At 56.5% G+C, this 25048-nt stretch overlaps 2 protein-coding genes across 9 annotated transcripts in view; both read right to left on the minus strand.

Annotated features, from left to right (window-relative positions):
- Positions 1–3297, minus strand: part of SDC3 (syndecan 3) — a 47030-nt gene extending 43733 nt beyond the window's left edge. For both annotated transcript variants that reach the window (XR_014616788.1, XM_084222467.1), the window contains exon 1: positions 3170–3297. Coding sequence is in view for 1 of the 2 variants with exons in the window: in XM_084222467.1 (XP_084078593.1) it covers positions 3170–3259 (90 nt within the window). In the remaining variant the exon portion in view is untranslated. The remainder of the gene's footprint in view (positions 1–3169) is intronic.
- A 5555-nt stretch (positions 3298–8852) lies between these two features.
- The window catches only part of PUM1 (pumilio RNA binding family member 1), a 91418-nt gene continuing 75222 nt past the window's right edge, over positions 8853–25048 (minus strand). For 5 of the 7 annotated variants that reach the window (XM_084222643.1, XM_084222642.1, XM_084222641.1 and 2 more), the window contains 8 exons: positions 24269–24536; positions 22325–22454; positions 21324–21458; positions 19875–20012; positions 18025–18150; positions 16939–17060; positions 14643–14835; positions 8853–10700 (listed from right to left, as the gene is read on the minus strand). In XM_084222643.1, the coding sequence (XP_084078769.1) occupies positions 10569–10700; positions 14643–14835; positions 16939–17060; positions 18025–18150; positions 19875–20012; positions 21324–21458; positions 22325–22454; positions 24269–24536 (1244 nt within the window). In that variant the 3' untranslated portion in view covers positions 8853–10568. The remainder of the gene's footprint in view (positions 10701–14642; positions 14836–16938; positions 17061–18024; positions 18151–19874; positions 20013–21323; positions 21459–22324; positions 22455–24268; positions 24537–25048) is intronic. The other 2 variants (XM_084222645.1, XM_084222644.1) reach the window with 1 other exon arrangement.

The raw sequence follows: 25048 nt of genomic DNA on the forward strand, positions 1-25048 counted from the left end.
CTAGGGGCCAGGCTGTGTCCTGCAAACCCATGGCACCAAACCCCAGAGCACCCTCAAACCCCAGAGCACCCCCAAATCTCAGCAGAGACCCTCCCCTATGGCCCCGAGGTCAGGCTGGAAACCAGGGAGCTGCAGAGGCTAAAACACTGGAAATCATCACGGGAATGAGGGTGTCCTGTGGCCCCCCAGCCCTGGTGGGACCCGGAGCTGTGCGGAGCTGAACCCCCCCAGATCCCTGCAGGGCAGGAGGTGCTTCACCCCAAAAACCCTGCAGGGCCTCTCTGGGGGCTGTGTCCCTCATCATCCCTCTGGAGTGAGCCAGGGGAGCATCTCGGGGGTGGCAGGGAGTGAGGGAAGCCCTTCCACAGTGAAACCACCCAGGGGTAAATCCAGAGCACCCTTCGAACTCCTGCACGGAGAGCCAGGACCTGGCCGGCCCCAGGGCCACCCCAGCAACGCTGGGGAAAGGGCCAATCAACGCTCTCGGTAATTAAGGTGATGAGCTGATCCCTAAGCCGGGCTCCGACAGCAGCCAGGGCCACAACAAAGCATCCTGACCCCCACCAAGGGGACCCCAGAGCCGGGGGGGCACTCAGGTCTGGCTGCACACCCCCCTGCACGGTGGGGAGCCTCTCCTGGGAATCTGGGGTGTCCCACAGGGGCTGAGTCCATCCCTGCCCCGGGAATGGCTGATGCAGGAGCCTGGGTGTCCCTTGTCCCCTCTCCTCATGGTCCATATCCAGCTCCAAAGGGATGAGGCAGGACCAGGGAGGAGCCTTGGGAAATCACAGCCAAGCCCAAACCTGTCCAGGGTACTGTTGGGAAAACCTCTCTGGCAGGGATGGAGCCCACCAGGAGGAGCAGCCCCTGTCCCCCGGCTCTCCCACGCTGGCATGTAAAGGGTTACAGGGACTGATCCCAAGGGGATCCATCCCAGCTTCCCCAAAGGCCGGGCCGAGAGGGGTCACGGATTGCAGGAGATCAAAGGGAGGCATCGAGTCCCGGGGAGGTGTCACAGCCGTGCCCCGTCCCCGTCACAGGGACCCGGCCCGGGGGGCTCACGGGTGCGGGGCCTGCGGGGTTGGGGTCGCTCAGCGCGGCTCCTCCGAGCAGCCAGGACCGCTCCGGGCGCTGCTCCAGGGAAAGGTGCCCTGGGAGGGCCCAGGATCCGGCACTGAGGGAACAGGAATCCCCAAATCCGTCCACATCCCCCCGTCAGGGACGTGCCGGAGCTGTGCCAAGCCCCCGCTTCCCTGCCGGTGGCCCAGGGGAGGAGCTGAGTCTGTCCAAGGAGAACGAAGGACTGAAGAGGGAAGAGAGGGGAGAGGAGAGGCCTCGATCCCATCCAGGTGGAGACAGCAGCTCCTCCAGCCCTCGGGAGCATCCACATCCCATCACCTCCAGCCCGGCACCGAACAACCCCACAGCCGCCCCTAAACGGCCAAATCCCCCCGGGAAACGCCAACAGCCTCATCCAGTAACCAGCAACTCCACCTCCCCAAAAGCGAAGGGGAAATGCTCCTTTGGGAGGGGATGAGCGCCCCAGAGCCGCCCCACACCCCCAGGGGTGCTGGGGACACCGGCACAGCCACACTCACCACTCAGCACCGCGGGCACCGGGCACGGAGGGAGCTCCCGGCGGAGCAGAATCCATGGCAGAGGGAATTTCGGGCTGGATAAAGTGCCCTTGGATCCGTGCAAATTCGCCAGAGGCGTTGGAGGAGCGTCTCAGGTCCCCTCAGAGACGCTGAAGTTGTGTCTCTGCTCCAGAGGGGCAGAGCTGCGGCTGGGAGAGCCCAGAGAGAACACCCCTGGTGCAGAAATGGGGGAGCCAGCCCGGAGCACCCCCAAACCAGAGCCCCGGGAGGAGGGGGATGAGCTCCGGGCGATTCAATGCAGCAGCCAGGCCCGGGGGCTTCCTCCCCTCTTCAAGAGAGGAGGAGGAGGAGCAGCCTTCCACCCCACCACCCTCTCCCGTTGCTCCAGGTCTGGGAGAGAAAAACATCCTCAGGCTCTTTCCCGGAGAGCATCCCCCAAAAAACAGCGCCCCAATCCCCCAAATTCCAACGCCGGGCTCGGGGCAGGGAGCCGGCGGGGCAGGGAGGTTCCCGTGGATCCCTGAGATCCATGGATCCCGGGGGGAGCAGCAGCTTTGGAAGTGCCACAAGCACCCCCGACCCCTTCTCCTTCGGCCACCCGGAGGGGGAAGAGCGGGCGCTGCCTGCGCAGCCCGGGCTGCGTCTGCCGCCCCCCGCCCCGCCGGGGCTGGGGATGCACGAGGGGAGGGGGAGGCGGAGGGGAAGGACGGGGGGGCAAGTTCCTGCTGCCCCCGAGCAGCAGCAGGGGGGTTCCTCCCTCTCCGCCCCTCAGGGTGGTTTTTAAGGCGTGTTTCGCTACGACCTTCAAACGGCGGCTGCCCGCAGCCCCCTCCCCACGGCCGCCACCCTGCCCGGCACCGCCCGGGGGGTCGCAGGGGAGGGGACAGCCCCGGGGGCAGCGCCTGCAGGGCTCGGGGGGGCTCTGCGGGCACCGAGGGGCTGCCACGGGGCAGGGTGCGGGGAGCGGAGCCCCTCGGGAGATGGGGGACCCCACGAGCTGAGTCCGGTCCCCGGGGGTGCTGCCCCCCTGCCCGCTGCCGCAGCCAGACCCCGCACGGTGCCGGTCCACCCCGGTACCGCTGCCGACCCCACGCCCCCCGCCCGCTGCCGATCCGCGCACGGTACAGAGGCGGGTTCCGGACCGATGCTTCTGCCCGGGGCCGGCCCGTGCACGGTACCGGTGCCACAGCACACACCCCCGTCCCCCGCGGTACCGATCTACGCGCGATGCCGGGGCCGGTCCCACCCCCCTGCCCACGGCAGCTCATCCGCGGGGCCGGTGCCGCCCGCTGCCGGTCCCCGCTGCCCCTCCCGGTGCCGGTCCCCGCTGCCGGTCCCCGCTGCCCCTCCCGGTGCCGGTCCCCGCTCCGCTGCCCCTCCCGGTGCCGGTGCCGGTCCCCGCTGACCCCTCCCTGTGCCGGTCCCCGCTGACCCCCGCCTTGCACCGGTCCCCGCAGCCCCCTCCCGGTGCCGATCCCTCCCCTCACCCCCCGCTCGGTGCCGGTCCCCGCCGCCCCCCGGCGGTGCCCGTGTCCCCCGGCCGTGCCCCCCGCCGGTGCCCCCGCACTCACCAGCGCGGCGCGGGCGCTGAGCAGCAGCAGCAGCAGCAGCGGGAGGCTCCGCAGCCCCCGGGGCGCCGGCGGCGGCACCTCCCCGGGCATCTTCCTGCCGCAAGGACGCTGCCGGCGGCGGCGGGAGGCGGCGGGAGGCGGCGGCGGGGGCGGGGAAGGGCCTTTGTTGCCGCCGCCCGCGGGAGGCGGGCGGTGGGTGCGGGCGCTGGGTGCGGGGCCGCCGCCGCCGCCGCGCCGCCCTCCCGGCCCCGCCGCGCCACCCCCGCGCCGCCACCGCCCCGCCCCGGCCCCGCACGGCCCCGCACGGCCCGGCCCGGGGACAGCGGGAGGGGACGGGGGGGACGGGGGAGGAGCCTGGGGGGGACCGAAGGGGGCTGGGGTGGATTGAGGGGTCCTGGGGTGGATGGGGGGAGCTTAGGGGGACCTGGGGTAGATCGGAGGGGACCTGGACGTATGGGAGGGGTCTGGGGCAGACTGGGGGACCCTGGGGTAGATGGGGGGACCTTGGGGGACAGATGGAGGGCGGGGGTCTGGGAAAACTGGAAGGACCCTGGGGTGGATGGGGAGGAGCGTGGGGGAAATGTGGGGGCAGGTTGGGGACCCGGGCATAGATAAGGAGTGATGTGGGGTGGATGAGGGAGACCATGGGGACATCTGGGAGGGGTCTGGGGCAGACTGGGGGACCTTGGGAGGGGACAGCTGGGGGGCGTAAAGGGGAAGTGGGGTAGATTAGGTGGGCTATGGATTAAATGGGGGGAGCCTGATGGGAAGGGGGCACCTGGGGCAGACTGGGGGGTGAGCAGGGACAGATGGGGAGGGATCTGGGACAGGTGGAAGGGGCTGGGGTGAATGGGGTGCACTGGGATGGGTAAAGGAGTGCGCTGGGGCAAACTGGGGGCAGCCCCGGTGTGGGGGGGGGGGATCTGGGGCAGATCGGGGAGATCCAGGGGGAGGTGGGAGAGTCTGGGGGCAGCTGGGGGCACCCAGGATTAGATGGGGGGAGCCCAAGGTGGTGTTTGGGACACGTGGGGGGTACCCAGGGATGGATGGGAGGGGAAAATCCTCGGGTATTCCGGGAGTCACTCCCGCCGACAGCTGAGCCAGCCTCAGTTTCCCCGCTCAGAGCCCGGGATGGCGGTGGGATCAGAGGACGGGGCCATGGCAGTGACACCCCCACACCTGCCGGGTGTCCCGGGAGTGGCTCCGCTCTGAATTTGGGGGTTTGGTCACCCCTGGGGGTGGTGACGCTGCGGGTGAGCTGGGATGGGATGGGAATGAGCCATTTCCACAGGTGGAATTCCTCCTTTTCTGTCAGGGGCCTAAAAATAGACTCGGACTCTCCTAAACCCCCTCATTTACCTCCAAAATACAGCCCGGGAGGGACTCGGGGATGTAGGGGAGGTTACTGGGACAAAGGAAGGAAAATCAGCCAAATCCAGCCAAAAATGGAGCTGAACTTCGGGCTGGGGCAGCCGGGATCGGCTCCCCACAAATCCCCTCCTGAGGATCCTCCCCTGCCCCGGGGCTGGAAACTCAGACAACACCCGGGGGGGAGTGGGAAACATCGGGGGGGCTCTGGGGGACCCCACCTGAGTGACTCCTTTGGGTTTTAATTGTCCTGTAATTAGCAGAATCCAAATTAATTTTTTTTAAAGTGCGTTTATAGAAGGAGTGAGAAGTGGGAAAGGGGGAGGCAAAACCCAGGGAAAGGTGGGGAGGGGTCCCCGAGGCTGAGGGCGAACAGGGGTCCCGGGGGCATCCCAGGGACACCGGGGGGTGTCCCAGAGTGGGGGGATGGCCCCGGAGCAGGGAGGGTCCCAGAGAGGGGGGTCTGGGGGTGTCCCTGGGGCCATGGGGGGTCCGGGAGAAAGGGGGTCGGGGGACAGGAGGTGGCTTTGGGGCGGAGGCGGTGCCTGGGCTGGGGTCGGGGAGTGGCAGGGACACCGGGGACACCCGGGCCGGGGGTGTCACAAGGCAGGGGGGTCCCGGGGACACAGGTGGGTCCCCTGCAGGGGGATCATGGAGCTGGGGGCCACCGGTGCGGGGGGGTCTCAGGGACGGGGTCCCGGTGCCGGGGATGTCCCCAGGCAGGGCTGGTGACTCAGCACAGAGGGTCCCGGGGCCGGAGGTGTCCCCAGGAGAGGTCCCGGGGCCGGGGTGTCCCCGGGAAGGGCCGCTGTCCCCACACAGGGTCCCCAGGCACGGAGGTGTCCCCGGGCAGGGTCTCTGTCCCCACACAGGGTCCCCGGGCAGGGAGGTGTCCCCAGGCACGGAGGTGTCCCCGGGCAGGGCCGCTGTCCCCACACAGGGTCCCCAGGCACGGAGGTGTCCCCGGGAAGGGCCGCTGTCCCCACACAGGGTCCCCAGGCACGGAGGTGTCCCCGGGCAGGGCCGCTGTCCCCACACAGGGTCCCCGGGCACGGAGGTGTCCCCGGGCACGGAGGTGTCCCCAGGGAGGGCCGCTGTCCCCACACAGGGTCCCCGGGCACGGAGGTGTCCCCGGGCAGGGCCGCTGTCCCCACACAGGGTCCCCGGGCAGGGAGGTGTCCCCAGGGAGGGCCGCTGTCCCCACACAGGGTCCCCGGGCACGGAGGTGTCCCCGGGCAGGGCCGCTGTCCCCACACAGGGTCCCCAGGCACGGAGGTGTCCCCGGGAAGGGCCGCTGTCCCCACACAGGGTCCCCAGGCACGGAGGTGTCCCCGGGCAGGGCCGCTGTCCCCACACAGGGTCCCCGGGCACGGAGGTGTCCCCGGGCACGGAGGTGTCCCCAGGGAGGGCCGCTGTCCCCACACAGGGTCCCCGGGCAGGGAGGTGTCCCCGGGCAGGGCCGCTGTCCCCACACAGGGTCCCCGGGCACGGAGGTGTCCCCGGGCAGGGCCGCTGTCCCCACACAGGGTCCCCGGGCACGGAGGTGTCCCCAGGGAGGGTCTCTGTCCCCACACAGGGTCCCCGGGCAGGGAGGTGTCCCCGGGCAGGGCCGCCGTCCCCTCACGGGCCCCGCTCGCCGCCGGCCCGGGCCCGTTGCTGGGCCTGTACCGCCCCGCCGTGGCCGCCGCCACCCCTGCAGGGACCGGGCCAGGGCCGCAGCGTCCCCGCGGGTCCCCACCCAGGGATGGCACCCAGGCGTGGCCCCTGAAGGGTGCCGGGGGTTTGTGGGACCCCACAGGAGGAGCTGGGGGCGGGCGGAGGGCGCTGCCAGCGGGGCCTTGTCCCCCCGCGGCCGCGGCGACAGCGGCAGCTCCGTCCCCTGGTGTCCCCTCGGCTCTGGGCAGTGCGAGGGGACAGAGGGCGGCACGGGGGATCCCGGCTGAGGTGACAGGTCCCGGCTGAGGTGACAGGTCCCTTCACATCCCTTCTCCAGCAGCAATCAATCCCCAGCCGCGCTCAGGGGGGACCGAGGCAGGGCCAGCACGGAGCCCCCGTGTCCTTCCCCCGCCGTGTCCCCTCTGTCACCCGGCAGGGCCAGCAGCTCCGATCCCATTCCCGAAGTCCTCGGGGTGGGAACGGTGCCAGGGCTGACCCCGGACCCGCAGGAGTCTGGGGAAACAAACACAGAGCCTGGGCACGCTCCCTTCCTCTGCAGCCTGAACGGAACGCTCAGTGCTGAATTAAACATTCAAAAATTAATTTCTCTCCCTCTTTTTCACCATATTTGTCCCCAAACCTGCAGCTGACTGAGCTCCACAGGCACCACCAGGTAAATGAGGTGGTGAAGAGCTCAGAGACACCCAAAGAGCTCCAAAACCCCAAAGTTCGAGTGCCCGTGCCCTTGGTGGCCATGCTGGGGCACGGGGTGGCCTCAAATGCTGGATAGAAACAGAGTCAAACCCCAAATCTGCTGAATTTAACACCAAGGGGGTGGGAAAAGGTCAGTCCCAATATAGGGTCCCAGATCAGTCCAGGTGTGAGTCCCAGATCAATCCCAGGATGGGAACAGATCAATCCCACTGTGGGAAGAGATTGATCCCAGTTGGGAACAGATTGATCCCAGTACAGGATCCCAGATCAATCCCAGTACAGGATCCCAGATCGATCCCCGTTCAATCCCAATACAGGGTCCCAAATCAATCCCAGTGTGAGTCCAAGATCAATCCCAGTGTGAGTCCCAGATCAATCCCAGTACAGAGTCCCAGATCAATCCCAGTATGGGGTCCCAGATCAATCCCAGTACAGGATCCCAGTTCAATCCCAGTATGGGATCCCAGATCAATCCCAGAGTGGGGTCCCAGGGGTGCTGGCCCTGCTGAGGGGTGGGAATGGGATGTGGGAAGAGTCTGGGCTTCAAACCCACCCTTTCCAGGTGCTAAGCTAACATAAGTGATTTTCTGTAAAAATGGGCATTTTCTTGCCCTCCATCACTTGGCCACATGTGACCCTGCCTCCACAAGTTCCCAGATTCATCAGCATTCCCCAAATGTCCCTCTGGAAAAGGGATTTTAAATGCAGCAAAGTGCAGCAAAGGGATAGGGATGGTCCCAGTTGCTGCAAATGGGGGAGACTGGGGGGAAAGAGAGGCTGATTCGGGGTTCTGTTCACACAGGGAAAGGAATGGGGAGCTGGAGCTTCCCTAAATAGGGAACTGTGGGAATAAGGGACACCAGGACAACATGGGGGCAGCAGGGGTGAGTGGGGGTAGAACCATCAGCTCCACGGAGCAGCCTGGAGAAGCACCAGGGAACAATTCCCAATTCCCAAGATCCCATCCAGCCCTGCCCTCTGGCACTGGCAGCCATTCCCTGGCTCCTGTCCCTCCATCCTTGTCCCCAGTCCCTCTGCAGCTCTCCTGGAGCCCCTTCAGGCCCTGCCAGGGCTCTGAGCTCTCCCTGGAGCCTTCTCCTCTCCAGGGGAGCACCCCCAGCTCTCCAGCCTGGCTCCAGAGGGGCTCCAGCCCTGCAGCAGCTCCGTGGATCCTCTGGGCTCTCTCCAGCAGCTCCAAATCCTTCATTTTGGGGGCTCCAGGGCTGGGGCAGCTCTGCAGGTGGGGGTCTCAGGAGAATCCCCCATCCCTGTGCCCCGGGGAGCCTGTTCAGGATGGGCCCCCAATCCTCCACTTTAAAATCATCTCTGGGTGTTTTCCCCCCCCCAAAAAAAAACGCCAGCTCAGCTCCCTCCTTCAGCACATCAGGCTTAAAAAGACAGAAATAAAGCCATTAAAAATGACTTTTGAATGACATTAAAAATGCCCCTTTCCCTGCTCTCCATCCCAGCCCTCCAGCACAGCTCCAGCCCTTCCCCACGTCCTGCTCCCACATGGAAGCTCCTAATTCAACATTCCATGAACAGCAGAGCCCCAGCTCTTCCCTGTGTCCTGCTCCCACATGGAAGCTCCTAATTCCACATTCCATGAACAGCAGAGCCCCAGCTCTTCCCTGTGTCCTGGAGCCACCCTGGAGCTCCAATTCCATGAACAGCAGAGCCCCAGCTCTTCCCTGTGTCCTGGAGCCACACTGGAGCTCCAATTCCATGAACAGCACAGCCCCAGCTCTTCCCTGTGTCCTGGAGCCACACTGGAGCTCCAATTCCATGAACAGCACAGCCCCAGCTCTCTGTGTCCTGCTCCTGCCCTTGGAGTGAAGCTCCAAACTCCATTTCAACACTCCATGAAAAGCAGAGCTCCAGCTCTTCCCCTGGTCCCCTGCACTGAGGCTCCAAACTCCAACAAACAATTCCATGAAACCCCGGGCCAGATTCCAAAGTTCTGTATTTTTCAAAATAAAGATCACACGTTGTTTAGAGACAATCTACACAAGAGTTACAAAAAATAGTCGCCCAGGCAGAAGCATACACAGGTTTGTTAATTATACACATATGGTTACAAGTGTGCTTGCAAAAAAGTTCATTGGAAATATACACAAGGCTCTGTAAATGTACACCGTGTAGTGTTACAATTCTATATTCAAACGAGGAAAATTGACAGTATGTTACATTCACTTACAAGTAGACAAAATGCAAAATACAGTTCATCTTCTGTACAAAAAAGGGGGAGGTGATTCACACTTTACAAGGTGAAAAGGGGCTCTGATTGTAAGGAAAACTAGGAGGGGGCTGTACTTTTGCACTTTTTGTTTCTTACTGTCACAAAAGAAGCAAAACATTACTTTGTAAGATTCAAAAAAACACTATTTGGAACTGAATCAGGTCTGTAGAACATTTAGAAAGGATCTCTACCGTCCAACTAGGTGACAAATAAAACCAAGCAGTTTATTTTTCTTCCTTTTTTGTTTTTAAACATTAACTAGGCTGTATAAAGAGAACATTTCCTTCAAAAGAAAAAATTTACTTCTGGTTGAAATTACAATTTACAATATACAACACTATATGCTACGACCATAAAAGGTGTGAATATACACTGAAATGCACAGGTTTTGCTAAATTCTTTTTTTTTTCCTGTTTTCTTACCAAAAAACGGGTTTTATGTCGATTCAAACTTCTCCACATTTACATTACAGAGGTTTACAAATGTACAATTGTACAGTCAGAAGTATGTTCCACTACTAGGGTACATTATAGATACAGATCAGACATCAAAACAAGAAAATACTACAAATTTTTATATATGTAAAGTCTACACCAAGTATACACTATATATTTATAGAAGCAAGACCAAAGCCAAGTTGGATTTTTTTGTTTTTCCTCATGCTAAATAATCAAATTGTGTCTCTCCAGGTGAACAGAGGAGTGGGCATAAAAAAACCCCAAAAATCCTCCACTTTTAGATCATCTCTGGGTGTTTTCTCAAAACGCCAGCTAAGCTCCCTCCTTCAGCATGTCAGTCACAAATAAAATAGAAATAAAGCCATTAAAAAGTCCCCAAAACAGAATTTTGGTGTCTTTGTTTAAAACCAAACTTTAGCAAGTTGAATTTTTCTCTTTTTAGTATTTCTATCAGTGGTGTCACTGAACTAAAACTCCAACTTCTTGCTGATTTTTGGGTTAAAAGGAGGAAAAAAAACCCCAAAAAAAGGTATTTGCTAAAAAGGATGAATTAAAAACAGGGGTTTTTTTCCTGTTTTGTTTGTTGTCTTCGAACCAGCCACCCTGAAAGTCTCCACATTTGGAATATAGATACAACAGTGAACAAAAATGTGGCCTTCCATGTACATCTGAGACCTATGTACAAGAATTCTATACACCAGTAAAACAGCAGGGCAATTAGTTAATTAAAAAAAATAATTAGTACATGTTATGCATAATAAAATTAAAGAAATTTACAAAGGCTTCTCTTTTTTTTTTTTGTGGTTTTTTTTTTTCTGCTTTTCTTTCTTTGTTTTTTTTTTTTTTTTTGTGGGTTTTGTTTGTTTGTGTTTTTTAGCAACCGTGGCGGGTGGTGTGGGTGGGTTCTGGGGTGGATTCCTGGTGGGTTCCTGGGATCCTGGAGTGCCTCTGGAGCAGCCCCTGCTCAGATGATGCCGTTGGGGGGGCCGCAGATGGGCCCCAAATCCACCCCATTTTTCATGTAGTATTTCTCCAGCTTGGCCAGGATGTGCTTGCCGTAGGTGTACTTGCGCAGCGTGGCGATGTGGGGCCGGATCTGAGGGGAAAAGCAGCAAAAAAATGGGATTTAAGGAGACAGAAATGAAGCCATGAAAAATGCCCCTTGCCCTGCTCTCCATCCCAGCCCTCCAGCACAGCTCCAGCCCTTCCCCATGTCTGCTCCCACATGGAAGCTCCAAATTCCAATTTAACATTCCATGAACAGCACAGCCCCAGCCCTTCCCTGTGTCCTGCTCCTGCCCTTGGAGTGAAGCTCCAAACTCCAATTCAACATTCCATGAACAGCACAGCTCCAGCCCTTCCCTGTGTCCTGCTCCTGCCCTTGCAGTGAAACTCCAAACTCAAATTCAACATTCCATGAACAGCACAGCCCCAGCTCCTCCCCACATCCTGCCCAAATCAGGGTTTAGGAACCTGAGTGGGGTCACACCCATCCCCTGGGTCAAACCAACTCCCCCAGGTGCATCTTGGGTGCAGCCCTGGCTGGGCTCTGGTGCTGCCCAGGGTGGATCCACGGAGGAGATCCTTTGGATAAATCCCTGCTTTATTCTTTAGCTCAGTCCAGCCTCTGTCCTAGGGCAGCCTGCACAAGGCATCAGCATCACACAATTCCTGGAATCCAGGCTGTGTTCCCCAGTTCCCAGGGGGATTCTGCACAAGGCAAGCACTGGATTCCCACTGCCTGGGAAGGGTTAGATGGCATACTGGGAAGCAATTCCTGGCTGTGAGGGTGGGGAGGGAATGGAATGGAATTGCCAGAGCAGCTGTGGCTGCCCCTGGATCCCTGGCAGTGCCCAAGGCCAGGCTGGACATTGGGGCTGGAGCACCTGGCACAGGGGGAGGTGTCCCTGCCAGGGCAGGGGTGGCACTGGGTGGGATTTCAGGGTTCTCCAACCCAAACCATTCCAGGATTCCATGATTTCACCATTTTCTCCTCTCCAAGTGGATGTCCAGCATTCCCCCCAAGGCTGCCCACATCCCACCACTGCCCATAACAGGGACCTCATCTCCAACTGCTCCTGGCTCAGCTGCTCAGCTCCAGTCCCTCACATTCCTGTTCCACTCCAGGAACCCCTTCAGCTTCTCCAAAGCACAAATCCAACCTGGCTCCCCATTCCCAGCAGGAATGACTCCTGTGCCCAGCAGAAGGAGCAGAGAAGCTCCAATTCCAACCACTCCTTCTCTGTCCAGCTTCATCCCTTTCACCCTTTACTGACACAACTGTTAAAAACACTTTTCAATTTTAGTTTTTAAAATAAAAACTTTTTTAAAATCCCATGTTTAGCCCCATCCCAAGCTGCTGTTTTCCACAATCAGCAGCCATTCCCACAGCCCCTGGCTCCATTTTTCCAGGCTTTCCTGCAGCCTGGGATCACAGCTGAAATCACATTCACTCAGGCCCACTTAGCTGTCAACCCTGAGCTATTTTTGACAGTCCCACTGATAATCTAATTTGCATTTTATCCAAAGGCTTTGCTCCATGGGAAAAAGAAAGTAAGAAATGTTAGGAACAATAACTTGTTTGGTTTTTTTTTTAATACACAACTCTCTGTTATGGATTAACAATTCCAGGGCTCTTCTGCTGCCACAGATAAATTGGGTGTATCCCTTGCCAGATATCTTTATTTAATTATCTTTAGCATTTCTTCTGGACTAAAACAGATTTAGGGTTAAAAGAATGACTCTGAGTGGCTCCTAAACCTAGAAATTAACATCCCTGAGGATTATTCCAGCTGTTTGTGTTGATTCCGTGCATGTGGAGGTCAAAGCAGCTCCCTCACACAAATTCCCATTTCTTACAGAAAAATCAGTCTGGTTTAGTCAAGGATGCTTAAATATAATTTTAAAAAAGCTTCATTAGCATTTGAATACTTGACATTGTTCAAAATAAATAAATGTCAGCTTTTCCATGCCTGGGTCAGTCAGGATTTCATTTCTCTAGCTGTACCTGGGCTTTTTCATCAAGTAACCCCAACAAATGCCACTGAAGGAAATTAAAATCCCCTCAGCCCCACCCCCCATCTAAAGCCTGTTATTCTCCATCCACTGCCGTTCACAGCCCTGCAAATGTGACCTTTAAAAGCAGGAAAATGAAGATATTCCCTGTCCCAGGGCTGCCTGCCCCTGAGCAGCAGGCACAGGGTTGGCAGCAAGGCAGATTTCATTCCAAATGGCTTCATTTGGGATAAATCTGAGCTCCTGGGATGGCTGTGCACTCACACACTGCAGGTAATGCTAAACCATGGAAGTTTAGGATATCAGGAGGATTATTCTCCATGGGAAGGATGGTCAGGCATTGGAACTGCCCAGGGAGGTTTGGAGGTGGCACTCAGGGCTCTGCTGGGGACAAGGTGGGGACAGGGCACAGGCTGGGCTTGGTGGCCTTGCAGGGCTTTTCCAGCCTCAGGGATCCCAGGATTCTGGGAAGTGTCACACCATAACTCACTGAAAAGTGAGAAACAGGACTTGAAGAATGGCTGTGGGCTCAGAGGTGGCACCAGCACGGTGGCACCAGGCAAGGCCAGGGGCCTTGGAGGGACATGGAGGGACAGGCAGGGCTGGCAGCCACAGGCACAGGGACACAGGCACAGCAGACAGGCAGAGGGACAGATCATTAGGGACATGGCCACAGGGACACAGAGGGACACAGCCTAAGTGACACAGGCAGGGGGACACAGGGACAGTCACAGTGAGACACAGTGACACAGGCAGGGGGACACAGCCACAGGGAAGGAGCAAGAGGGACAGAGCCCAAGGGACACAGCCCACAGGGACACAGAGGGACAGCTTGCAGGGACACAGGCAGAGGACACAGGCAGGGGGACACACTGGGACACAGGCAGAGGGGCACAGGCCACAGGGACACTGCCCACAGAGCCAGAGGGACACAGAGGGACAGAGATGGGGAACACAGCCCCAGGGACACAGAGGGACAGAGATGGGGGACACAGGCAGGGGACACAGAGGGGCAGAGATGGGGGACACAGAGGGGCAGAGATGGGGGACACAGCCCCAGGGACACAGAGGGACAGAGATGGGGGACACAGGCAGGGGACACAGAGGGACAGAGATGGGGGACACAAGCAGGGGACACAGAGGGGCAGAGATGGGGGACACAGCCCCAGGGACACAGAGGGGCAGGGATGGGGGACACAGGCAGGGGACACAGCCCCAGGCCCGGCTGGCTGCCGGTGTCACTCCGATGTCCCCAGCCCGGCTGGCAGAGCGCGGCGCCTGCTCGGTGCAGAAGTGGGTCACTGGGACACGGGCACTGCTGCCAGCTGCAGCTCCAGCCCAGGGGCAGCTCCCTACTCCTCCAGAAAGCTGGAGAGGGATTTGTGACACAGGAATGGAGTGACAGCACACAGGGCAGGGCTGTGCTCCGACACAGGGCAGGGACAGATGGGATCCTGGAATTGTTCCCTGGGCCCCAACATCAGCAGCACCTGCAGCTGCTGGAGAGAGTCCAGAGGATCCACGGAGCTGCTGCAGGGCTGGAGCCCCTCTGGAGCCAGGCTGGGAGAGCTGGGGGGGCTCCCCTGGAGAGGAGAAGGCTCCAGGGAGAGCTCAGAGCCCTGGCAGGGCCTGAAGGGGTTCCAGGAGAGCTGCAGAGGGACTGGGGACAAGGATGGAGGGACAGGAGGCAGGGAATGGCTGCCAGTGCCAGAGGGCAGGGCTGGATGGGATCTTGGCAATTGGGAATTGTTCCCTGGCAGGGTGGGCAGGGGCTGGGCTGGAATTGCCAGAGCAGCTGGGGCTGCCCCTGGATCCCTGGCAGTGCCCAAGGCCAGGCTGGACACTGGGACTGGAGCACCTGGCACAGTGGGAGGTGTCCCTGGGGTGCAGTAGGATGAGTTTTGAGCTCCTTCCAGCCCAAACCCTTCTGTAATTTCCACCTTCCAGCCACTGAAACACTCCCAACCCCTCTGCCATCCTTCCCTGCACCGCCAGGCTGTCCCTCCCCAGCCCCAGTGCCCACCTTGTGCATGACAATCTTCCTCTGGGCCGGCTCTGCCACGTCGATCATCTTCTGCACCACGTAGTTGGCGTACTGATCCTTCATCATGGTGTATAAGGCACTGTGGGGGCCGTCGTTCATGGTGCACACCTCGTCGATCAGCATGGCCCGCTCCGTGCGCGACGCGTGCGTCACACACTTCTCCACCACATTGCTGCAGGGAGCAGGGCAGCGTCAGGGCGGGGAACGGGGAATGGGGAATGGGGATGGGATGGGGAATGGGATGGGGAATGGGATGGGGATGGGGATGGGGAACAGGGACGGGGAAGGGGACGGTGAAGGGGACGGGGAATGGGGAATGGGGATGGAGAATGGGGAACGGGGATGGGATGGGAACGGGGATGAGGATGGGGAATGGGGAAGGGAATGGGGAATGGAGAATGGGGATGGAAATGGGAATGGGGATGGGGGATGGGGATGGGATGGGGAATGGGGAATGGGGATGGGGAATGGGAATGGGGAATGGGGATGGGGAATGGGGATGGGGAATGGGGATGGGGAATGGGGATGGGGGAATGGGGATGGGGGAATGGGGATGGGGGAATGGGGATGGGGGAATGGGGATGGGGGAATGGGGATGGGGAATGGGGATGGGGAATGGGGAATGGGGAATGGGGGATGGGGGAAGGGGGAAGGGGGAAGGGGGAAGGGGGAAGGGGGAAGGGGGAAGGGGGAAGGGGGAAGGGGGAAGGGGGAAGGGGGAAGGGGGACGGGGGACGGGATGGGGAATGGCGATAGGAATGGGGAGTGGGAATGGGGAGTGGGAATGGGAATGGGGAATGGGAATGGGGAACAGGGATGGGAATGGGAACGGGAATGGCGACTGGGATTGGGGATTGGGATTGGGGATTGGGGATTGGGAATGGGGAATGGGGATGGGGAATGGGGATGGGGAATAGGGATGGGGAATGGGGATGGGGAATGGGGATGGGGAATGGGGATGGGGAATGGGGATGGGGAATGGGGACTGGGAACAGAGCAGGGAACTGGGAATGGAGCAGGGAACTGAACACTGGATGTCTCCTCAGAGCTTTTCACCCAACCCTAAGAAGATCTCATGTGCTGCTACAAGGGCAGGGGATTTGTGCTGGCAGAGCTCAGCAATGTCAAACAGGATTTGGGATCTGAGTGGGAATTTGGGAACTGGACCCGTTCAGGCCAGTGTCCAGTGATGCTCCATGAGGTCAGTGTCCACTCCCACAAAGAGAAACCAAGCTGTTGTTTTGAATTTCTCCCCACTGGAATGTGGTGGGAATGGACATCCAAGGTTAGAACAACAGGGAAACGCTGGTTCAGGAATGAAAAATCTCAGCCAAGCAGAGGATTTCCAGAATTCCTGACTATATTAATGAGCAGCCTGAGCTCTCTGGAGAGCCAGAAGTAGGGTACATGAAAGGGGACCACGAGCTGTGCTGGGCTCATCCCACACCCCTGCCTGACTCACAGCATCACCCAGCGGGTTTGCTCAGCTCTGGGGACCCTCCACTAATTAATGGAGCTGGGAAGAAGTTTGGGAAAAAAGAACCAGGCAAAGCAGGGAGGAAGAACCTGAAATAACAACGTGAAGACCACGCTCTCCTAATTCTCATTAATGTTCCACTTCCCTCGTGTCCATGGGTACTCTCATCACAGAATGGGGGAATTCTGAGCCTTTGAAAAGCTCAGCCTTCATGTTCCAAGGGCTGGAAGCTCATCCAGCAGGGATTCACACATGGGAAGAAGTGCTTTGTCCTGACATCACAAATACCTGGATCCTGCTTCACCCACGTGTGGCTCTGCAGCATCTGGGAATGCTGCAGCTCCCCTTGGAGGGGTCCTTGGGTGGGACTCCAAAGGGACACAGCAAAAAGCTGGGAATGACTCTGTGAGTGGAAATTCCTCTGGGAGAAGTGGGATGGATTGCTGCTGCTCTGATTTCCCAAATCTGCCCGTGGCTGGACACAGCATCCCAGGGCAGTGAATGTTCTTACTATCCAAGGGGTAGGGACAACTTAAACCCCATGAAAATAAATCAGATAAACCAAATCACACAAGAATTCCTGGTTAAATTCAGGAACTTGGATTAGAGCTACCCTTGACATGTCCATCCTCCTCCACGACACACTGGCTGACACACCTTGATTTATAACTATTATAAATAACATTTTTTTATGAAGCAAAAGTCACTTTCATGTCCCCTACACCCAGCCCTAAGTCTTCTACAGCTCTTCCATGTGTCCATGCTCCCAGAGGGAGAATTTAAGGAAGGAATCACTACCTGGCAAATTTATGTTGACTCAACACAAGCACGTTGCCTCTGATTTCTGCTACGATCTTGCTCTTATCCTCGGGCCGGCCGTGCTCCAGGACGTGCTGGATAACGTAATTCCCATACTGATCCTGGGGGAGACAGCAGAAATGGCCACAAAAGGTGGGTAAGTGGACTAGAAGCATTCCCAGCAAACTGATCCCCAAAGTGCATTCAGAGTTAGAAGTTTAACTAAAGATTAATTGTAATATTTACTGTACAAATCAGCTCAATGCTTTCTATTTCTGCAAAAATGTGCATTCTAGGATGGCACCACCTGGTAAAATGATGCATTTTTGGAGAAATTTTCTTATTTATAGAACTCAAAATTATATCCTTGCACAGGGAATGTCCATATTCTGCTTATTCCCAGGTTTTTTCCCCTCTCTCCAGGTTCAAACCTACCAAATCCCATGTTGTGGAGGGGTGTGCCACAGGTCTGGCTACAGGACACTGCTCTAAATTTGGGAATTTTCAGACCACAGGATATTTATTTTCCAGTTCAGGGTACCACAGGCACGGCCTGATGTCCATGCTCAGCCTCATCCCACTTCCCAGTGGAGCACACAGGATTTGGGCACTGGACCAGCTCAGATTTCACCAGGGATCTGAGTGGCAATTTGGGAACTGGACCCCACGACTGGGTTTGCTGCTTCCTCCACAGGCCCCAGGAGCAGAATCCATGTGAAACCCTGGCACACCAGGGAGTGCAGGGAGGAGGGAAGGCAGCCAGGAGAGGATGAGCACAGAACCAACTCTTTTTAACAATTCCAATGATTTGGCACCTCCTTTTCCTTGGAGTGATCAGCTCCTGGCACCCCTGCTGCTCTTCCCTGCACTGAGGAGAAGCACCAGGACATGGAGCCTCCTCAGGCAGGGAGGTGCCAACACCTCTGGCACCCCTGGATCTGTGCCCATGGCCAAACAGGCGGTGCTGATGAAATTCCTGCCTGCTGTGCTCCCTCCCATCCCTCCTCCAGGTGGGAATGCTCCCTGCAGGAGCTGTCCCAGCCCTCAGCAGTGACCTGGGCACTCTGCAGCCCCCTCCCCACCGACCTGCACCAGCTGCTCCGTGTGCTGGTGGAGCTCCTCCAGGATGGGCAGGGTCTGCTCGGGCAGACAGTGCTCCAGGATCCTCTGGATCACCCGGCAGCCGTAGGGGTGCGTGGACAGAGCAAACACCTGGGGACAAAGGACAGGCAGCAACATGCCATTAGTCCTTGGGAATCCCAGAAAGATGCCAGGATTCCTGCAGGGAATGCCAGCTCCAGGCAGCACCAGCTGCAACTGGAAACACCCACTGGGATCCCACGCACATCCCACCCCCATATGGGGAAGTCTCAGCTTCCCCATCTATGAAAAACAACAGGTAAAACCTCTTGATTCATAAAAATAAAACACCCCTGGAACAACCAAGCATTGCTGGAAGCTTGGTTATTCTTTCCAAATAATTCCAGCACATTGTTTGCCAGCACAAATTTTAAGCTATTTAAGAAATGCTATGAGCCAGAAAAGTTAAAAATGCCCAGCAAAGGATTTTCCTCAACTGTTTGGATTTGTTTAAAAGCCTTAACAGTGCTTAGGAGAAGTGACAACAAAGAATCTTTCTCATTTCTAATGGATTAGCAGATCTGTGGGTGAGAACATGACACATTCTGTTACTGCTGCTCCGTTTTCTGTCTGAAGCACAAAGTCCCGTTTGGTTGCTTTGATTTAACAACAGCAGCAAATCCAAGCACTGAAGTTTAAATCAACAGTCACACATTTTTAATAACTGGTGAGTAAACCCTGCAGGGAAACAGGGCTTGGAGTGCAATTAACTGCAGGAAAATCATCTGGAGGTGTTAAGTTTAATCTGCCGTGTGAAGGTTCAGATAAAACTGCCAAAACTGGTCAAGGAAACGTCAGTGCCATCAGCTGAGCTCCCAGAGATGTTTCTGCCTTCCCAAACACCCAGTGGAAACTCCAAGCCTGAACTCTAGTCAGGATCAAATTTCCAGGCAAAATCCTGCTTGTTTTGACCCAACCAACCAAATCCCCACTTTCCCCAGACTCTCAGCTCCTGCTTCCTGCTGTATCAGCCCCTGGCTGTCCTCACAGCCCTGGGGAAAGTCCTCAAAACTTCAAAGTGCCCCTGCAAAGCCAATTAAATTGAGGCTGGGAACACCCCAAAAGCAGCACTTTTTCACTGGGACTTGAGGCAGAGAGAGTAAAGCCAGCCATAACTGATACCAAATAATCAATTCAGGAGAGGACACCAATAAAAAAAGCAAAGAACTAAGAGAGTCAAGGACAATTGTCCATTTCTAGATGAAACTCCTGCTTCTTCCCTGCTCTGAGGCCCCTGGGAATCAGCACTCAGCATTCCTCTAAGCCACCTGCACAGACAGGGATCATAATGAAACTTTGCTCTCCTGTGCATCCCCCATTTTCCTCTCTGCTCCCTTCAAAGAGAAACAAATCTGAAATGCACAAAGTTCACCAATTCTTTGGGTTATCAGGGTCACCTGTCACTAAAAGGGGATCAGCTCTGGGCTCAGAACTTGCTGGGATTTTACACAAGTGAGGTGATAATTAAGGAATTAATGAAGTTTAGACATGACTAAGGTACTTCAGCAGCACAAACTCTGCTCACCACATTCACTGGAAGATGGATTAGGGAGAGCCTTGTTTACCTCATCACTCAAAAATATTCAATAATCCAGGAGAACAGATTCTTGCAAGGAGGTTTTACTCTGACAACTCTGCCCAGAAATGATAACACAGATGTGACCAAGGAGTTTCTGGACTCTCACACGGCTGAATCAACCTGGCAAATTTGCTAAAACTGAGAATTCCCAGGAGATGAAGTCCCAGCCACTCTGAGGCTGTTCCAAGCTGGCAGCAGGAGCTGGGCAGGGCCTCACCTGTCCCTTGAAGGCATCAATGATGAACTGCAGGGACTGGGGCTGCACACACTCGATGCACTTCTGCACCACGTGGTTCCCGTTCTGGTCCTTGACGCACTTGAGCACGTGCCCGTCCAGCTCCCGAACCATCTCGTTCTACAGAGGACACAGCACAAACAGAAAGCACCACCAGCATCCCCAGCTCAGAGGGCACAGCTGGCACTGCTGGCCTGGGCAGGAATGGCACAGGAGTGAGGGGTGCTGTGGGAGCAGGAGGTGAGGCTTGGCTGGACACAGAAACCAGCAGGGAAGATCCTGCTCTGACACCCCAGCCTGGCCTGCGGGGAGGGGCCCCGAACAGGAGCTTGGAGCTCCATTCCAACCCAGCCCATCCTGGGAGCTGAGGAAGATGAAGCCCTCCTTCCTGATGAGCATCCTCTTCCAAGCATCCAAATCAAAGAAATCCTAACTGAGCCACAGATTTCCTGGGCATCCCCCATTTTCCTCTCTGCTCTCCTTAAGAAAACAAATCTAAAATGCAAAAAGTTCACCAACTCTTTGGGTTATCAGGGTCACCCTCACCAAAACAGTGTCAGCTCTGGGCTCAGAACTTGCTGGGATTTTACACAGGTGATAATTAAGGAATTAATGAAGTTTAGACATGACTATGCATCCCATGTGCAGAGTGGAAGTTTCACTCACAAACAGAAATGACACTTTGGGACATTTTAATCCACCCAAGATCTGGGTGTATTCACTTTTATAACTGAATCAAACTCAGGAATTGGGGAGCCCTAAGTTCAGAAAAATGCCACTCTGGAGGAGACAGTAAATCCTTGGAGCAGCAGTGCTGGAGCCTGAGCACAGCCCTGCTGACACACTTGGCTCAGGCTCAGCCTAAAGGGAAGGACCACTCCTAAAGTCTCTTTCATATTTTTAATTTCATAACCTACATTGAGATTCCTGTTACAACCATTCCCAACCCTTTCTGCCCCGCATATTTTTCATCTCAATTCATTGTTCCTAAAGCCCTTGAGGAAGTGCTTTATTAATGAGCTCTGAGTGGGGCTATCAGCCACATCTCTCCAAAGCCAGGACGAGGAGCTCCTCATCCATCTCCCTGCAGGAGCAGGATGCTGACCCACATAGCAATAACTCAGTGAATATTAAAGGCAAAACTCTTCCTTCAAGGGATTTAAAAATCTCTTTTAATTCACCCTCATTTTCAGTTTTCCCTACACACATGATCTGCTTCCAGGGAATTAAAAGAGAAGCAGCCCCATGGCCAGGGAAAGGGAACAAGGAGGTGACAACGACAACCAAGGACAGCGGCACGGACTCGTCACGCACAAGGAACACCACAAACATGCCAGGAACCAAACCAAGGGAACACCAGGCACAGGAGGGACAGCAGGGGACAGCTCAGGAACATCAAACATCAAGAAGAAAGTTAAAATTGAAACTTACAATTACCTGCTGGTCTGGGGGGATGAACTCCAGGGCCTTCTGGATCACCCTGCAGCCGTACATCTGCAGGGCCAGGGACAGCACGTGCCCACGGATGCGCTCTGCCAGCGCCAGCTTCTGCTCCAGGCTGCCAAACTGGGACAGGACAAACAGTCACTGCCAGGACAGAGCCCTGCCCTGGCCACTGGCACTGCCCTCCCACCCTGGAGGCAGGGGCTGCCCACTGAGAAGGATCAAAGATAGACCCCACAGCAAAGGGGGGAACTGGCACAGCCAGACCGGTTCTGTGTCTGCCCGCACATCCCAACGGGGCTGGGGCCACCAGGGTGACCAACCAACCCCGGACAGGGCACAGCCCCAGGGCTGCCAGAGCTCCAGAAGTGCTGGGACAACGTCTCAGGCATGTACAGGTGGGAATGCTGGGCTGTGTGGGCAGGGCCAGGAGCTGGATTTGAGCCCTGTGGGTCCCTTCCAGCTCAGGAGGTTCTGTGATTCTGATTCTCAGTTACTGGGCAGAAGCACCAGAACACCTGGTGAAGGACCAGACCAGAGAGAGGGGTGAAGGGACACAACACTTTCCAGCAGCTGCTGTTAGTGGAGAAGTTTCTCCCTTGTTCCCAAGTCCAGGAGCACTGACAGCTCAGCAGAGCACCCTGGACAAGTTGTGCTGGATCTGCACCTCACAGAATGCCAGGGTGGTCTGGGCTGGAAGGGACCTCAAGGCTCAGCTCATTCCAGCCCCCACCCACTCCCCACTGGAAATTTATATCTCCTGAACGTTGCTGTTCATCACAACATATTTTGCTTTTTGAAGTGTTTCTTTTCAGATGAATCTGAGTCCCACCCCTCAGTCACCCCAGCAGTGAAGATCCAACAGTTTGTGGGGAGGAGATTGTGCCAGTGCTGAAGGGGTTTAGCCTCAAGGTAGGGTTTTCCAGGCTCATCCAACACCTCAGCACTGCAGGAGTGCCAGGAAGAGCTGCAGGGGAGGGCAGACTCACCTCAAAGAACTTCTGAATGACGTAGTTCCCAAACACATCCACCATGAGCTGATAGGCTGCCTGCAGGATCTCGTTGAACACCAGCTGACGCTCTGCTGGGGTGGCACGCTCCAGTTTCAGCTGAATAAATCTGAAAAGGAGGCCTTGGAGTGATGCCACGGGCACATCTGTTCATTCAACCCCTTCCCAAAGCCTCACCCGTGTGTTCCAGAAACGACCATGAAAAATCCCATTACGGCGTGAAGATTAAGCACTTTCATTAACCTAAGCTTCCCATCACAAGTTAAATATTCAAATTTAAGACATTTTAGTCATCCACAACTTGCAAAGCTCTTGCAAACATAGATATTCTGTCCAGCCATCTGACAGCTCAGGGTGGTCACAGCCATGGGGTCCATGGCCACATGTTGGAATCTTCATTCCAAGCAAAGCAGATCCCAATGGAGTAATGGAGGATGGCCTCATGTCCAGCTGGCTTTTAAAATGGATTTAGCTGTGCCAGCAGGATGAGTGGGCAAACCACAAAGCAGGCAAGCTCCTTTTCACAGAATTCCCAGAGTCACTGGGTGGGAAGAGACCTTCCAGACCACTGAGTCCAACCCAGCCCCAACAGCTCAGCTCATCCCTGGCACCCAGTGCCACATCCAGGCTTTGTTAAACACCCCCAGGGATGGTGACTGCACCACCTCCCTGGGCAGAACATTCCAGAACTTTATCACCCTTTCTGTGAAAAACTTCTCCCTGATATCCAACCTGTATTTCCCTTGGGGCAGCTCGAGGAGTTCCTGGAGAAAGAGCCCAGCCCCAGGTGGGCACAGGCACCTTCCAGGAGCTGCAGTGATGAGGGCACCCCTGAGTCTCCTTTTCTCCAGGCTAAATTCAAGGAGGAATTCCTGCTACCAGCACCTGTCCCCAACCCTGGACAACACCCCCAGGCATGCACAGGGTGGGACTGTTGGGGTGTCTGGGCAGGGCGAGGAATTGGACAGGATTTTGAGGTGAGATTTCTAAGAAGAATTTCTAGTGGGATTTCTAGGCAAGATTTCCTCACTGGAAGGGTGTTCAGGCATTGGAACCACCCAGGGAGGTTTGGAGACCCCATCCCTGGAGATGACAATGTCCCTGGACTGGACAATCCTTGGGGATTCTGAGTGTGACACTGCCTTGGCTTTTCCTGCTTATTCCCTGGTGTGCCTCAGCTTGGGGAAGTGAGACAAAACACAACTGCGAAACTCAACTGTGAAACTCAACTGTGAAATGTGACCAACAAAACACAACCAACAAAAGACAACCACCAAAACTCAACCAACAAAACTCAACCAACAAAGCTCAACCACCAAAACACAACCCACAAAACACAACCCACAAAACACAACCCACAAAACACAACCCACAAAACACAACCCACAAAACACAACCCACAAAACACAACCCCAAAATGGAACTAATGAAACAACAACCGCAAAATGGAACCAACAAAACAACAACTACAGAACACAATCGTGGAAAACGACTGCAAAACACAATTGCAAAACTCAACTGGCAAAATGGAACCAACAAAATATCAAGTACAAAACCCAACCGCAAAACTCAACCGCAAAATGGAACCAACGAACCAACAAGCACAAAACACAACTGCGAAATGGAACCAACAAAACTCAACCTCAAAACACAACCCCAAAACACAACCACAAAATGGAACTAACAAAACAACAACCACAAAACACAACCACGGAACACGACTGCAAACACAACTGCAAAATGGAACCAGCAAAACACAACTGCAAACACAACCACAAAACTCAACCGCAAAATGGAACCAACAAAACTCAACCCCAAAACACAACCCCAAAACACAACCCCAAAACAGAACCAAGAGAACACAAGCACAGAACACGAGGGATGCTCCCCGAGGAGCAGCCGTGCCCAGGCTGCCCGGCCCACCTGGATCCGTGCTGATCCTGGGAGAACTCCATGATGTGGCCGGCGATCTCACGCAGCTGCAGGTTGGGGTAGCGGTTGTTGCGGAAGTCCTCGAGCAGGCGGCTGCGGCCCGAGGGCATCACGTCGGACATGCCGTAGCGCAGGCGCGAGGACGGGAACAGCGTGCTGCTGGGGCTGAACAGGCTGGAGGCGCTGCTGGCACTGCGGTACTTGGCCTCCGCCCCCGGCGCCGCAGAGATGTAGCGGCCGCTGCCGTTCGTCAGCCCCCCTGCGAGGAACAGGGCATGGATGGGATGAGGGAACAGGGCAGGGATGGGAACAGGGCAGGGATGGGAACAGGGCAGGGATGGGAACAGGGCACGGATGGGAACAGGGAACAGGGCAGGGATGGGAACAGGGAACAGGGCAGGGATGGGAACAGGGAACAGGGCACGGATGGGAACAGGGAACAGGGCAGGGATGGGAACAGGGAACAGGGCAGGGATGGAACAGGGAACAGGGATGGGAACAGGGAACAGGGATGGGAACAGGGCACGGATGGAACAGGGAACGGATGGGATAAGGGAACAGGGCATGGATGGGAACAGGGAACAGGGCAGGGATGGGATGAGGGAACAGGGCAGGGATGGGAACAGGGCACAGATGGGAACAGGGAACAGGGCAGGGATGGGATGAGGGAACAGGGCAGGGATGGGATGAGGGAACAGGGCAGGGATGGGATGAGGGAACAGGGCAGGGATGGGATGAGGGAACAGGGCAGGGATGGGATGAGGGCACGGA

This window comes from Fringilla coelebs (genome assembly GCF_963513975.1).
Source record: "Fringilla coelebs genome assembly, chromosome: 28".
Taxonomy (NCBI): domain Eukaryota; kingdom Metazoa; phylum Chordata; class Aves; order Passeriformes; family Fringillidae; genus Fringilla; species Fringilla coelebs.